Here is a 14534-nt window from a genome sequence, read left to right as displayed (position 1 = left end):
TGAATGATTCTTATTCATTTGAGTTTGCTATTATTATTGTTTTGTTTTCATTGTTAATTGTATCAGCATCATACTTCATTCTTATTATTGATTTCATTACCATTTTTATTTTCATTATCCTCCTCTTCTACTTCTTTTCTTCCCTTTTCTCTCCTATTCCACTCTTTGTTATTTTCTTACTTTTTCTCTCCTATATATTCCCTCACCTGTCTCTCCTCTTCCTCCCTTCCTCTTTACATCCCCTTTCACTCTTCTCTTCCTCTTTTCCTTACGCTCTTTTCCTCATTTTCTTTTTTTTCTTGATTTTCTCTCTTTGTCCTCTTCTTCCTCTCCTTTCTGGTTTTGATTCCTCTTCTTCCCTTTATTTCTTCTCTTCTCCTTCTCTCCTGTCTCTCTTCTTCCTTCCCTCTCTGGTTCTCTTTCCTCTCTTCCCTATTCCTCTCTTCGCTTCTTATGCTATCACTTCCCCTCTCCTATTCCTATTCTTCCATCCATCTCTCGCTCTCTCTTCTCTCCCTTTCCTTCTTTTTCTCTAAACCTCACTACCTTTCCTCCTCTCTCGCTCTCACTTTCTCTTTCTCACCTCTTCCATTTTCTCTCTTGTCTTCGCTTATTCTTTTTCTCCCTTTCAACACATACTTTCTCCCTCCTTCTCCCCTCTTTCAGTTCATTTCATCTTTTTCTCCTTCTCTCTCTTCTTTTTCTTTTCCACTTTTACCTTCATCATCCTTTCCTGTTCACCCATTTGTAACTCCTCCCCCTCCATCATCCTTTCCTATTCACCCATTTGTAACTCCTCCCCCTCCATCATCCTTTCCTATTCACCCATTTGTAACTCCTCCCCCTCCATCATTCTTTCCTATTCACCCATTTGTAACTCCTCCCCCTCCATCATCCTTTCCTATTCACCCATTTGTAACTCCTCCCCCTCCATCATCCTTTCCTATTCACCCATTTGTAACTCCTCCCCCTCCATCATCCTTTCCTATTCACCCATTTGTAACTCCTCCCCCTCCATCATTCTTTCCTCTTCCTTTTCCTGTTTCCTTCTCTCCCTCCTCTGCTCTTCCTCTTCCGAGGACACGCGTGCGAGGCAACAGCAGCGCTACGGAAGGCGTCGAGGCTCTACGTGGCTCTTGTGGCTTCTGCTGCTGCGTCGTCAGACGCTCGGTTCTGACGTCATTCGTGCTCTGGCTGTTGTCATTATCATTCTCGTCTTTATCGTCATTATTATCATTATTGCAATCGTATCATTATCATTGTTTATATAATTAGTCATGGCAATGATGATTATTATTACTTTTATCAGCATAATTGATATTATTACTTTTTTATATTATTGTTATTATTACTATTACCATCCTTATTATTATCATCGTTATTATTATCATTATCATCATCATCATCATCATCATCATTACTGTTATTGCCTTTGATATTACTTATGTCATCATTACCATTATTCATCATCATCATTATGGTGTTGATTATTATGATGATGATGAGGAATTGGTGTTACTATAGGTTCTATTTATAGTTTTATAGATCTTGGTTTGGGAACCTCTTCCTAATTTCATTTTCCTTACTCTCTCTCCTCATTTGTTCCTCCTCTTCCTTCTTTATCTCTTCTCTCTCTTTCTTCCTCTGTTTCTCCTGTTCCTCCTCTTCTCATTCTTTCTCTCTCTTCTCTCTTTTCCTCTTTCTCATCTCAGTCTCTCACTTCTTCCTCTCTCTGCCCTCCTTGTACTACCTCCCCTTCCTCCTTTCTTCTCTCTACTACAACTCCTCTTTCTCTCTCTTCTTCTATTCCTTTCACTTTCTTTCCTTTCCTCATTTCCTCTTCCTCTCATCTTCCATTCTTCATGTTTATTCTCTTCCCTTTTCATACATTTTCCTTCACCTCTTCTCTCTTCTTTATCTCTCTCCCTATTCTTTATTTCTTTTACTCTCTGCCCTCCTTTCTTCTTGTCCACGTTCTCTCCTTTCCACCTTTCTTTCTCTCATTTTCTTGCTTCCTTTCTCTCTCCTCCTCTTCCTTCGTTCCCTCTATTTCTTGCATCCTCTTCCGCTCTTATTATTTCTCTCTTCCCCTCTCTCTATTCCTTCTCTTTATCTCCAATTTTTTATCTTCTCTCCTTGCCTTACACCCCCCTTCTCTCCCTCTTCGTCTCTCCTCCCTCTTCCTCACTTACCTTACTCCGTGTCTATTCATTCTCCTTTCACTCTCCTCTTCCATTCTCTTTCTTTTCCCTTTCTTTTTCATTCCTCTTATACCTTCCTTTATCTCGTTTATCTCTCACCTTTTTCTTTATTTATCCTTTTCCTTTTGACCTGTCTTTATCTTTTTCCACTTTTTCCTCACCCATTCTCCTGTTCCTCATATCCTCTATGTCTCATTTTCCCCCCTTTCTCTACCTCATTTTTTTCTCTCATTCTACTCTACATTCCTTTCTTTTGCTATCCTCCTCCATTTCTTTCTCTCACTTTCCTTCCTTATATCTTCTCTCACTCTCTCTTCCCCCCTTTTTCCTCGCTCTCTTTCTTTCGATCCTGTCATCAATGAAATTGATTAAGTACATTATATGTGATTTCGAATTATGTTTAGACACGCGCACACACACACACACACACACACACACACACACACACACACACACACACACACACACACACACACACACACACACACACACACACACACACACACAAACACACATATATACACACATACACATACACACATACACATACACATACACATACACTCACACATACACACACACACATACACGCACACACACGCACACACTTGCACACACACGCACACACTCACACACACAAACACACCACTCACACACATACACGTGTGTTCACACACATGCACACACTCAAACACACAAACACTCACACATACATGTGCGTGCACACACACACACACACACACACACACACACACACACACACACACACACACATACACATACACATACACACACACACACACACACACACACACACACACACACACACACCGTTATTTGAAAAGAATAGGAGGAAAACAGAAAGTATTTCCTCCTCTCAATCTGGTTGCTGACACAAGTGCTGTGTAACCGAGGAATCAACCCAAGTGTCTCTGCCCTCACAGATTCCCGGGCCCTGCACGTGGCTGCCAAGAAAGGCCATAAAGAGGTGGTGGAGGCGCTCCTCGCAGGGGACGCTGACCCCAACGCCTAGGATGAGGAAGGTAAGGTGGAGGATGGGAATGGGAACTACTCGTCCGGCCTGCATTCTGGTAGCTGCCAGCATGGAATGAAGCTTGTGGGGCAAAGCCCTAGGGAACACTACAGGTCGACGTTGGGTCACGTAGCTTGTGGGGCAGTGTCGGCGGGGGTGGCAGTGGTGGCGTCCACTGGGAGTGACTGCCCGAGGGTTAACCTCAGGCGGGAAGTCAGGGTGGGGGCTTGGAACATCCGCTCTTTGTGTCAGGATGATCGGTTGCCTCTACTGTCGAGGGACCTGGGGAGGCTGAGAGTTGGGGTGACTGCTCTCTCGGAGGTGAGAAGACCTGGTAGCGACACAGTGTAGGTAGCTACACCTACTACTGTTCGAGCTGCAGCAATGGTCACTATCTTCAAGGAGTAGCCATAGCTATCTCCAGTAGGCTCTAGCCCTTGCTGGTAGAGGTTACTCTGGTCAATGAGTGAATAAAAGTATTAAGACTGTAGCTAGCACTTGGCTTCATGTCTCTTATTACTTAGATGTGAAAGAGATGTTCTACGCCAAACTTGCATCAGTGGCAGACAGTTCTCCCCAGTGAGATATTCGTATTGTTCTGGGTGACTTCAATGCGGTATCTGGCTATGATCAAGCTGGCTATGAGATGTCTGTCGGTCCTTATGGTTCAGGAGCTGAGACCGGCAGCAAGAATACCCTTCATTTCTGGGACTTTGTAAGGTCCCAGAAATTGAGGATTTCTGGCTCCTGGTACTAGCACCCAGATCCACATCATTGGACATGGTACAGTAATGCGGGTAATGCACCGAAGGAGATCGACCACATATTAGCACTCGAGTGTATAGGAGTGCCGAGTTCTGTGGCACTGACCATAGGGTGGTTGCTACCCTCCGGGTCTACTTCAAAACTCCCTAGCTGGCCAGTGATCACCCTCGGATATTTCATTTGGACAGGCTAAAGGAGGGAGAGTGTGCTCGGGAGTTTGCTGAGGCAATCTATGGTTGTTTCACAGTGCTCGACTATCTGACAGACCCTGTACTTCTGTGGGACACCTTCAAGCGCAAAACGCTTGATGCAACTCAAGAATCAATAGATGAACGCCCGAGGACAAGACAGAATTTTATATCACAAGAGATACTGGAAGCCACAAATGTCTGCCGTGCAGCTCGTCCTAAAAGGGATTGGGATTTGCACAATTCAGGTGCGCAGAACTCGGTCTCTGTTAAGAAGGGACAAGGAACAGTTTATTAGGAGTCTTGTTGAGGAGGTCGAAGGCCATTTCTTAGTAAATGACCTTCGTCCTGCATACCAAGCCCTGAGAAAACTGAACTCCAAGCCCTCTTCACAGGTGACTGCAGTTCGCTTAGTGGGTGGCCAGATCGTCTCAGATCCTATTGCGGTGCGGGAGCGTTGATCTGAGCATTTTGAGCAGTTGTACCAGGTTAATCCACCAACAGTTAACCTGGGTGCAGGTAATGCTGTGATTTCGTTGCCGGACCCACCCATCAGTGAGGATCCACTCTTCCTAACTGAAGTTAGAGGGGTCAATCTCCAAGCTGTAGAGTGGCAAAGCAGCGGGTATTTGCGGCATCCCAGCTGAACTGTTAAAGGCTGGTGGTGAACCTATGGTGCAGGGTTTGCATGCTGACATGCTGCCATCTGGCTGTCTGGTACCGATTCCTCTGACCTGTTGAGACGTATCAGAGACCACCAACTGAGGCATCAGAGGCCGGGGCAATCTGGATTCACTGCTGGTAGATCCACCAACCTCAAGAAAGCATTCGATACAGTGCATTGGGTATCACTCTAGGAGATCTTGAGACTGAGAGGAATTCCAACAAGGATTATTGGACTAATAGCAAGTCTGTATACTGGTACTGAAAATGCTGTAAAGTATGGTGGGTGCCTGTCAAGCTTCTTTCCTGTTAGTAGAGGAGTGAGGCAAGGCTGTGTCCTTACACCAACGCTTTTCAACACTTGCATGGACTGGATACTGAGCAGAGCTGCTGTTCAAAGTTATTGTGGAGCAACTCTGGGCAATATCCAGGTTACAGACCTTGATTTTGCTGATGATGTTGCTATTCTATCTGAGTCTTTGGAAACCTTAGTGGTGGCTCTTGGGTTTAGAGGTCTCCTGGACCAAGACCAAGATGCAGGACTTTGGGGACTTGCTAGGGGAACCTGTTCAGTCAGTACATGCTTGTAGTGAGGACAGTGAAGTCACAGAGAGCTTTACATACCTTGGTAGTGTAGTTCATTACTCTGGGCTGTCAGACCAGTAATTCAGCAGATAGACTGGCCTAGCAGCAGGTGTCATGAACTCTCTCAAAAAGAGTATTTGGAGATGCCAGTACTTTTGCAGAAGGGCCAAGCTATGTGTCTTCACAGCCCTGATAATGCCAGTTTTGCTATGCGGTAGTGAAACCTGGACGTTATCTTGTGCCATGGAGACTCGTTTTGATGCCTTTTGTAATAGGTCCCTGCGGTGGATCATGGGGTACTGTTAGTGGGACATGTCCAACAAATAGTTGCACTGTGAGACTGGCACAGGACCTGTTACCTGCACAATCCGGGATCGCCAACTCAGGCTGTACAGCCACCTGGCTCACTTCCCACAGGATGATCCTGCCCACCAGGTTATCTCTGCAAGAGACAACCCTGGGTGGAGGAGGCCTGTGGGACGACCCAGGATGTCGTGGCTTGACCACATTGATCAAACCTGTTGTGAGGAGCCTGAGATGGACCAAGTCCCTGCCTGGCGGCTTGCCATTAGGGACCCCAAAACGTGGAAACAAAGGGTGGACGCAGTTGTGCACGCCCGTTGGCGTTAGTCCCTGATGATGATGATGATGAATAATGATAAACATAATTAGAATTATTATTATTGTTGTTATGATTGTTTTCATTATTATTAATGTTATTTTCATTATCATAAACATTATCATCATGATAATAATTACCATTTATTTAAGTCTTGCTATCATTTTCTTTGATGTTGGCATATACCTGAATCTGCTTTTGCTATCTTTATTTTCATTACTGATATTAGAATTTTTTCTATTTCCATATTCTAAAATATTGTTAGTTCAACTTCATTGTTCTTAGAGTTTTCATGATTCTTATTTATTTCAGTTTACCATTATCATTGTTTTGTTATCATTGCTAATTTTATCATCCTCCTTCATAATAATTTTTATTGTTTTTATTATTACTTTTGTTCTGTTGTTAGTTTTTACTCCTTTTCTACTTATTTTCTTCTTTTTTTCTCTTCTATTCCACTCTCCCTTCCTTATTTCCTTTCTCTTTCTCTCATGTATTCCCTCCCCTCTTCTCTCTCCATCCCCTTCCTTCTTTTTTCTCTCTCTCCTTCTTTTCTAACTTATTTATCCCTTTCTTTCATGCTTTCTTCTCTTTCTCCTTTCCTTACCCACTGTAATTTCTTCCTTTTCCTCTTTTATATTTTCTCTCTTCGTCCTCTTCCTTCTTTCCTTTCTAGTTCTGCTTCCCCTTCTTCCATTTATTTCATCTCTTTCCCTCTCTCCTGTCCCTCTTCTTCCCTCTGTCTCTTGCTCTTTTCCCTCTCTTCTTATTATTCTCCTTCTCACTTCTTATCCTATCACTTCCCCTCTCCTATCCCTGTTCTTCTATCCCTCTCTCCCTCTCTCTTCTCTCCCTTTCCTTCTTTTTTCCTAAACCTCACTACCTTTCCTCCTCTCTCGCTCTCCCTTTCTCTTTCTCATCTCTTCCATTTTCTCTGTCTTCGCTTATTCTTTTTCTCCCTAATAACACATACTTTCTCCCTCCTTTTCCCCTCCTTCAGTTCTTCATCTTCATCTCCTTTTCCTTTTCAACTATCACCCATTTGTTCCCCCCCCACTCCATCAGTCTCTCCCCCCTCCCTTTTCTGTTTCCTTCACCCCTATCTCCCATTCTCAACGCCTCATACACATCTACATACAAACATGAGTAGTGGTATATCTTTTGAATAATTCTTCCTTTGCTGTACGTGTACATGAGTCTGTGCACGAGTAAGTACGAAATCGTGATTTGAAAAGAAAAGGAGGAAAACGAAGAGTATTTCCTCCTCTCAATCTGGTTGCCGACGCAAGTGCAACCGAGGAATCAACCCAAGCGTCTCTTCCCTCGCAGGTTGCCGGCCCCTGCACGAGGCAGCCGGGGGAGGCCTCAGAGAGGTGGTGGAGGCGCTCATCAAGGGGGGCGCTGACCCCAACGCCAAGGATGGAGGAGGTAAGGCGGAGGGGAACCGAGGACGGTGCTCGGCGACAGGCCCGTCCTCACTGTGGCATTATATATTGTTATTTTTATTATCTTATTATTTTTGTTAATAATGCTATTGTTGTGTTTGTTGGTATTATGATTGTGATCATTATATGATTATTTAACATTTGTTTTTGCATTTGATATTACTCCTGTTATCATTACCATTATTCATCGTCATCATTATGGTGGTGATGATGAGGAAGAATGTCGTTGGTGTTACTAAAGGTTCTGTTTATAGTTTAAAATTTATAGATCTTGGTTTTGGATTCCTCTCTCTCCTTTCTGTTTCTCTCCTTTCTCTCCTCTTCCTCCTCTCCCTCCTTTCTGTTTCTCTCCTTTCTCTCCTCTTCCTCCTCTCCCTCCTTTCTGTTTCTCTCCTTTCTCTCCTCTTCCTCCTCTCCCTCCTTTCTGTTTCTCTCCTTTCTCTCCTGTTCCTCCTCTCCCCCCTTTCTGTTTCTCTCCTTTCTCTCCTCTTCCTCCTTTCTGTTTCTCTCCTTTCTCTCCTCTTCCTCCTCTCCCTCCTTTCTGTTTCTCTCCTTTCTCTCCTCTACCTCCTCTCCCTCCTTTCTGTTTCTCTCCTTTCTCTCCTCTTCCTCTTCTCCCTCCTTTCTGTTTCTCTCCTTTCTCTCCTGTTCCTCCTCTCCCTCCTTTCTGTTTCTCTCCTTTCTCTCCTCTTCCTCCTTTCTGTTTCTCTCCTTTCTCTCCTGTTCCTCCTCTCCCTCCTTTCTGTTTCTCTCCTTTCTCTCCTGTTCCTCCTCTCCCTCCTTTCTGTTTCTCTCCTTTCTCTCCCCTTCCTCCTCTCCCTCCTTTCTGTTTCTCTCCTTTCTCTCCTGTTCCTCCTCTCCTTCCTTTCTGTTTCTCTCCTTTCTCTCCTCTTCCTCCTCTCCCTCTTTTCTGTTTCTCTCCTTTCTCTCCTCTTCCTCCTCTCCCTCCTTTCTGTTTCTCTCCTTTCTCTCCTCTTCCTCCTCTCCCTCCTTTCTGTTTCTCCTTTCTCTCCTCTTCTTCCTCTCCCTCCTTTCTGTTTCTCTCCTTTCTCTCCTCTTCCTCCTCTCCCTCCTTTCTGTTTCTCTCCTTTCTCTCCTCTTCCTCCTCTCCCTCCTTTCTGTTTCTCTCCTTTCTCTCCTCTTCCTCTTCTCCCTCTCTCTGTTTCTCTCCTTTCTCTTCTCTCCCTCCTTTCTGTTTCTCTCCTTTCTCTCCTCTTCCTCCTCTCCCTCCTTTCTGTTTCTCTCCATTCTCTCCTCTTCCTCCTCTTCCTCCTTTCTGTTTCTCTCCTTTCTGTTTCTCTCCTGTTCCTCCTCTCCCTCCTTTCTGTTTCTCTCCTTTCTCTCCTGTTCCTCCTCTCCCTCCTTTCTGTTTCTCTCCTTTCTCTCCTGTTCCTCCTCTCCCTCCTTTCTGTTTCTCTCCTCCTCTCCCTCCTTTCTGTTTCTCTCCTTTCTCTCCTGTTCCTCCTCTCCCTCCTTTCTGTTTCTCTCCTTTCGTCTCCTCTTCCTCCTCTCCCTCCTTTCTCTTTCTCTCCTTTCTCTCCTGTTCCTCCTCTCCCTCCTTTCTGTTTCTCTCCTTTCTCTCCTCTTCCTCCTCTCCCTCCTTTCTGTTTCTCTCCTTTCTCTCCTCTCCCTCCTTTCTGTTTCTCTCCTTTCTCTCCTCTCCCTCCTCTCCCTCCTTTCTGTTTCTCTCCTTTCTCTCCTCTTCCTCCTCTCCCTCCTTTCTGTTTCTCTCCTTTCTCTCCTCTTCCTCCTCTCCCTCCTTTCTGTTTCTCTCCTTTCTCTCCTCTTCCTCCTCTCCCTCCTTTCTGTTGCTCTCCTTTCTCTTCTTTTCCTCTTTCTCTCCTTTCTCTCCTCTTCCTCCTCTCCCTCCTTTCTGTTTCTCTCCTTTCTCTCCTGTTCCTCCTCTCCCTCCTTTCTGTTTCTCTCCTTTCTCTCCATTTCCTCCTCTCCCTCCTTGCTGTTTCTCTTCTTTCTCTCCTGTTCCTCCTCTCCCTCCTTTCTGTTTCTCTCCTTTGTCTCCTGTTCCTCCTCTCCCTCCTTTCTGTTTCTCTCCTTTCTCTCCTCTTCCTCCTCTCCCTCCTTTCTGTTTCTCTCCTTTCTCTCTTCTTCCTCCTCTCCCTCCTTTCTGTTTCTCTCCTTTCTCTCCTCTTCCTCCTCTCCCTCCATTCTGTTTCTCTCCTTTCTCTCCTCTTCCTCCTCTCCCTCCTTTCTGTTTCTCTCCTTTCTCTCCTGTTCCTCCTCTCCCTCCTTTCTTTTTCTCTCCTTTCTCATCTCTTCCTCCTCTCCCTCCTTTCTGTTTTTCTCCTTTCTCTCCTGTTCCTCCTCTCCCTCCTTTCTGTTTCTCTCCTTTCTCTCCTGTTCCTCCTCTGCCTCCTTTCTTTTTCTCTCCTTTCTGTCCTCTTCCTCCTCTCCCTCCTTTCCGTTTCTCTCCTTTCTCTCCTGTTCCTCCTCTCCCTCCTTTCTGTTTCTCTCCTCTCTCTCCTCTTCCTCCTCTCCCTCCTTTCTGTTTCTCTCCTTTCTCTTCTCTTCCTCTTTCTCTCCTTTCTGTTTCTCTCCTTTCTCTCCTCTTCCTCCTCTCCCTCCTTTCTGTTTCTCTCCTTTCTCTCCTCTTCCTCCTCTCCCTCCTTTCTGTTTCTCTCCTTTCTCTCCTCTTCCTCCTCTCCCTCCTTTCCGTTTCTCTCCTTTCTCTCCTGTTCCTCCTCTCCCTCCCTTCTTTTTCTCTCCTTTCTCTCCTCTTCCTCCTCTCCCTCCTTTCCGTTTCTCTCCTTTCTCTCCTGTTCCTCCTCTCCCTTCTTTCTGTTTCTCTCCTTTCTCTCCTGTTCCTCCTCTCCCTCCTTTCTGTTTCTCTCCTTTCTCTCCTCTTTCTCCTTTCCCTCTTTTCTGTTTCTCTCCTTTCTCTCCTCTTCCTCCTCACCCTCCTTTCTGTTTCTCTCCTTTCTCTCCTCTTCCTCCTCTCCCTCCTTTCTATTTCTCTCCTTTCACTCCTCTTCCTCGTCTCCCTCCTTTCTGTTTCTCTCCTTTCTCTCCTCTTCCTCCTTTCCCTCCTTTCTGTTTCTCTCCTTTCTCTCCTGTTCCTCCTCTCCCTTCTTTCTGTTTCTCTCCTTTCTCTCCTGTTCCTCCTCTCCCTCCTTTCTGTTTCTCTCCTTTCTCTCCTCTTCCTCCTCTCCCTCCTTTCTGTTTCTCTCCTTTCTCTCCTCTTCCTCCTCTCCCTCCTTTCTGTTTCTCTCCTTTCTCTCCTCTTCCTCCTCTCCCTCCTTTCTGTTTCTCTCCTTTCTCTCCTCTTCCTCCTCTCCCTCCTTTCTGTTTCTCTCCTTTCTCTCCTCTTCCTCCTCTCCTTCCTTTCTGTTTCTCTCCTTTCTCTCCTCTTCCTCCTCTCCCTCCTTTCTGTTTCTCTTTCTCTCCTCTTCCTCCTCTCCCTCCTTTCCGTTTCTCTCCTTTCTCTCTTGTTCCTCCTCTCCCTCCTTTCTGTTTATCTCCTTTCTCTCCTCTTCCTCCTCTCCCTCCTTTCTGTTTCTCTCCTTTCTCTTCTCTTCCTCTTTCTCTCCTTTCTCTCCTCTTCCTCCTCTCCCTCCTTTCTGTTTCTCTCCTTTCTCTCCTGTTCCTCCTCTCCTTCCTTTCTGTTTCTCTCCTTTCTCTCCTCTTCCTCCTTTCCCTCCTTTCTGTTTCTCTCCTTTCTCTCCTCTTCCTCCTCTCCCTCCTTTCTGTTTCTCTTCTTTCTCTCCTGTTTCTCCTCTCCCTCCTTTCTGTTTCTCTCCTTTCTCTCCTCTTCCTCCTCTCCCTCCTTTCTGTTTCTCTCCTTTCTCTCCTCTTCCTCCTCTCCCTCCTTTCTGTTTCTCTCCTTTCTCTCCTCTTCCTCCTCTCCCTCCTTTCTGTTTCTCTCCTTTCTCTCCTCTTCCTCCTCTCCCTCCTTTCTGTTTCTCTCCTTTCTCTCCTCTTCCTCCTCTCCCTCCTTTCTGTTTCTCTCCTTTCTCTCCTCTTCCTCCTCTCCCTCCTTTCTGTTTCTCTCCTTTCTCTCCTGTTCCTCCTCTCCCTCCTTTCTGTTTCTCTCCTTTCTCTCCTCTTCCTCCTCTCCCTCCTTTCTGTCTCTCTCTTTTCTGTCCTCTTCCTCCTTTCCCTCCTTTCTGTTTCTCTCCTTTCTCTCCTCTTCCTCCTCTCCCTCCTTTCTGTTTCTCTCCTTTCTCTCCTGTTCCTCCTCTCCCTCTTTCTGTTTCTCTCCTTTCTCTCCTCTTCCTCCTTTCCCTCCTTTCTGTTTCTCTCCTTTCTCTCCTCTTCCTCCTCTCCCTCCTTTCTGTTTCTCTCCTTTCTCTCCTCTTCCTCCTCTCCCTCCTCTCCCTCCTTTTTGTTTCTCTCCTTTCTCTCCTCTTCCTCCTCTCCCTCCTTTCTGTTTCTCTCCTTTCTCTCCTGTTCCTCCTGTCCCTCCTTTCTGTTTCTCTCCTTTCTCTCCTGTTCCTCCTCTCCCTCCTTTCTTTTTCTCTCCTTTCTCTCCTCTTCCCCCTTTCCCTCCTTTCTGTTTCTCTCCTTTCTCTCCTCTTCCTCCACTCCCTCCTTTCTGTTTCTCTCCTTTCTCTCCTCTTCCTCCTCTCCCTCCTTTCTGTTTCTCTCCTTTCTCTCCTGTTCCTCCTCTCCCTGTTTTCTGTTTCTCTCCTTTTTCTCCTCTTCCTCCTCTCCTTCCTTCCTGTTTCTCTCCTTTCTTTCCTCTTCCTCCTCTCCTTCCTTTCTGTTTCTCTCCTTTCTCTCCTCTTCCTCCTCTCCCTCCTTTCTGTTTCTCTCCTTTCTCTCCTCTTCCTCCTCTCCCTCCTCTCCCTGCTTTTTGTTTCTCTCCTTTCTCTCCTCTTCCTCCTCTCCCTCCTTTCTGTTTCTCTCCTTTCTCTCCTGTTCCTCCTCTCCCTCCTTTCTGTTTCTCTCCTTTCTCTCCTGTTCCTCCTCTCCCTCCTTTCTGTTTCTCTCCTTTCTGTCCTCTTCCTCCTTTCCCTCCTTTCTGTTTCTCTCCTTTCTCTCCTGTTCCTCCTCTCCCTCCTTTCTGTTTCTCTCCTTTCTCTCCTCTTCCTCCTCTCCCTCCTTTCTGTTTCTCTCCTTTCTCTCCTCTTCCTCCTCTCCCTCCTTTCTGTTTCTCTCTTTTCTCTCCTCTTCCTCCTTTCCCTCCTTTCTGTTTCTCTCCTTTCTCTCCTGTTCCTCCTCTCCCTCCTTTCTGTTTCTCTCCTTTGTCTCCTGTTCCTCCTCTCCCTCCTTTCTGTTTCTATCCTTTCTCTCCTGTTCCTCCTCTCCCTCCTTTCTGTTGCTCTCCTTTCTCTCCTCTTCCTCCTTTCCCTCCTTTCTGTTTCTCTCCTTTCTCTCCTGTTCCTCCTCTCCCTTCTTTCTGTTTCTCTCCTTTCTCTCCTCTTCCTCCTCTCCCTCCTTTCTATTTCTCTCCTTTCTCTCCTCTTCCTCCTCTCCCTCCTCTCCCTCCTTTTTGTTTCTCTCCTTTCTCTCCTCTTCCTCCTCTCCCTCCTTTCTGTTTCTCTCCTTTCTCTCCTCTTTATCCTCTCTCTTCTTTCTCTCCTTTCTCTCCTCTTCCTCCTCTCCCTCCTTTCTGTTTCTCTCCTTTCGTCTCCTCTTCCTCCTTTCCCTGCTTTCTGTTTCTCTCCTTTCTCTCCTCTTCCTCCTCTCCCTCCTTTCTGTTTCTCTCCTTTCTCTCCTCTTCCGCCTCTCCCTCCTTTCTGTTTCTCTCCTTTCTCTCCTCTTCCTCCTCTCCCTCCTTTCTGTTTCTCTCCTTTCTCTCCTCTTCCGACTCTCACTCCTTTCTGTTTCTCTCCTTTCTGTTTCTCTCCTTTCTCTCCTCTTCCTCCTCTCCCTCCTTTCTGTTTCTCTTTTCTGTCCTCTTACTTCTCTCCCTCCTTTCTGTGTCTCTCCTTTCTCTCCTGTTCCTCCTCTCCCTCCTTTCTCTTTCTCTCCTTTCGTCTCCCCTTCCTCCTCTCCCTCCTTTCTGTTTCTCTCCTTTCTCTCCTGTTCCTCCTCTCCCTCCTTTCTGTTTCTCTCCTTTCTCTCCTCTTCCGCCTCTCCCTCCTTTCTGTTTCTCTCCTCTTCCTCCTCTCCCTCCTTTCTGTTTCTCTCCTTTCTCTCCTCTTCCTCCTCTCCCTCCTTTCTGTTTCTCTCCTTTCTCTCCTCTTCCTCCTTTCCCTCCTTTCTGTTTCTCTCCTTTCTCTCCTGTTCCTCCTCTCCCTTCTTTCTGTTTCTCTCCTTTCTCTCCTCTTCCTCCTCTCCCTCCTTTCTATTTCTCTCCTTTCTCTCCTCTTCCTCTCCCTCCTCTCCCTCCTTTTTGTTTCTCTCCTTTCTCTCCTCTTCCTCCTCTCCCTCGTTTCTGTTTCTCTCCTTTCTCTCCTCTTCCTCCTCTCCCTCCTTTCTGTTTCTCTCCTTTCTCTCCTCTTCCTCCTCTCCCTCCTTTCTGTTTCTCTCCTTTCTCTCCTCTTCCTCCTTTCCCTCCTTTCTGTTTCTCCCCTTTCTCTCCTCTTCCTCCTCTCCCTCCTTTCTGTTTCTCTCCTTTCTCTTCTCTTCCGACTCTCCCTCCTTTCTGTTTCTCTCCTTTCTCTCCTCTTCCTCTTTCTCTCTTTTCTCTCCTCATCCTCCTCTCCCTCCTTTCTCTCTCCTTTCTCTCCTCTTCCTCTTTCTCTCTTTTCTCTCCTCTTTCTCCTCTCCCTCCTTTCTGTTTCTCTCCTTTCTCTCCTCTTCCTCCTTTCCCTCCTTTCTGTTTCTCTCCTTTCTCTCCTCTTCCTCCTCTCCCTCCTTTCTGTTTCTCTCCTTTCTCTCCTCTTCCTCCTCTCCCTCCTTTCTGTTTCTCTCCTTTCTCTCCTCTTCCTCCTCTCCCTCCTTTCTGTTTCTCTCCTTTCTCCTCTTCCTCCTCTCCCTCCTTTCTGTTTCTCTCCTTTCTCTCCTCTTCCTCCTCTCCCTCCTTTTTGTTTCTCTCCTTTCTCTCCTCTTCCTCCTCTCCCTCCTTTCTGTTTCTCTCCTTTCTCTCCTCTTCCTCCTCTCCCTCCTTTCTGTTTCTCTCCTTTCTCTCCT

The 14534-nt window shown here is 46.3% G+C and overlaps 1 protein-coding gene across 1 annotated transcript in view; it reads left to right on the top strand.

The window, feature by feature from the left end:
* LOC138861444 (GA-binding protein subunit beta-1-like) overlaps positions 1-7493 on the top strand; it is a gene marked incomplete at its 5' end in the record, with an annotated part of 8825 nt that extends 1332 nt beyond the window's left edge. The window contains 2 exon segments of the mRNA XM_070120544.1: positions 3146-3244; positions 7384-7493. Coding sequence (XP_069976645.1) covers positions 3146-3234 — 89 coding nt within the window.
* Positions 7494-14534: the final 7041 nt, after the last annotated feature.

Source organism: Penaeus vannamei, unplaced genomic scaffold, assembly GCF_042767895.1.
Source record: "Penaeus vannamei isolate JL-2024 unplaced genomic scaffold, ASM4276789v1 unanchor5382, whole genome shotgun sequence".
NCBI lineage: Eukaryota > Metazoa > Arthropoda > Malacostraca > Decapoda > Penaeidae > Penaeus > Penaeus vannamei.
Note: the sequence above shows the minus strand (reverse complement) of the source record. Positions and strands in the feature narration are given on the sequence as shown.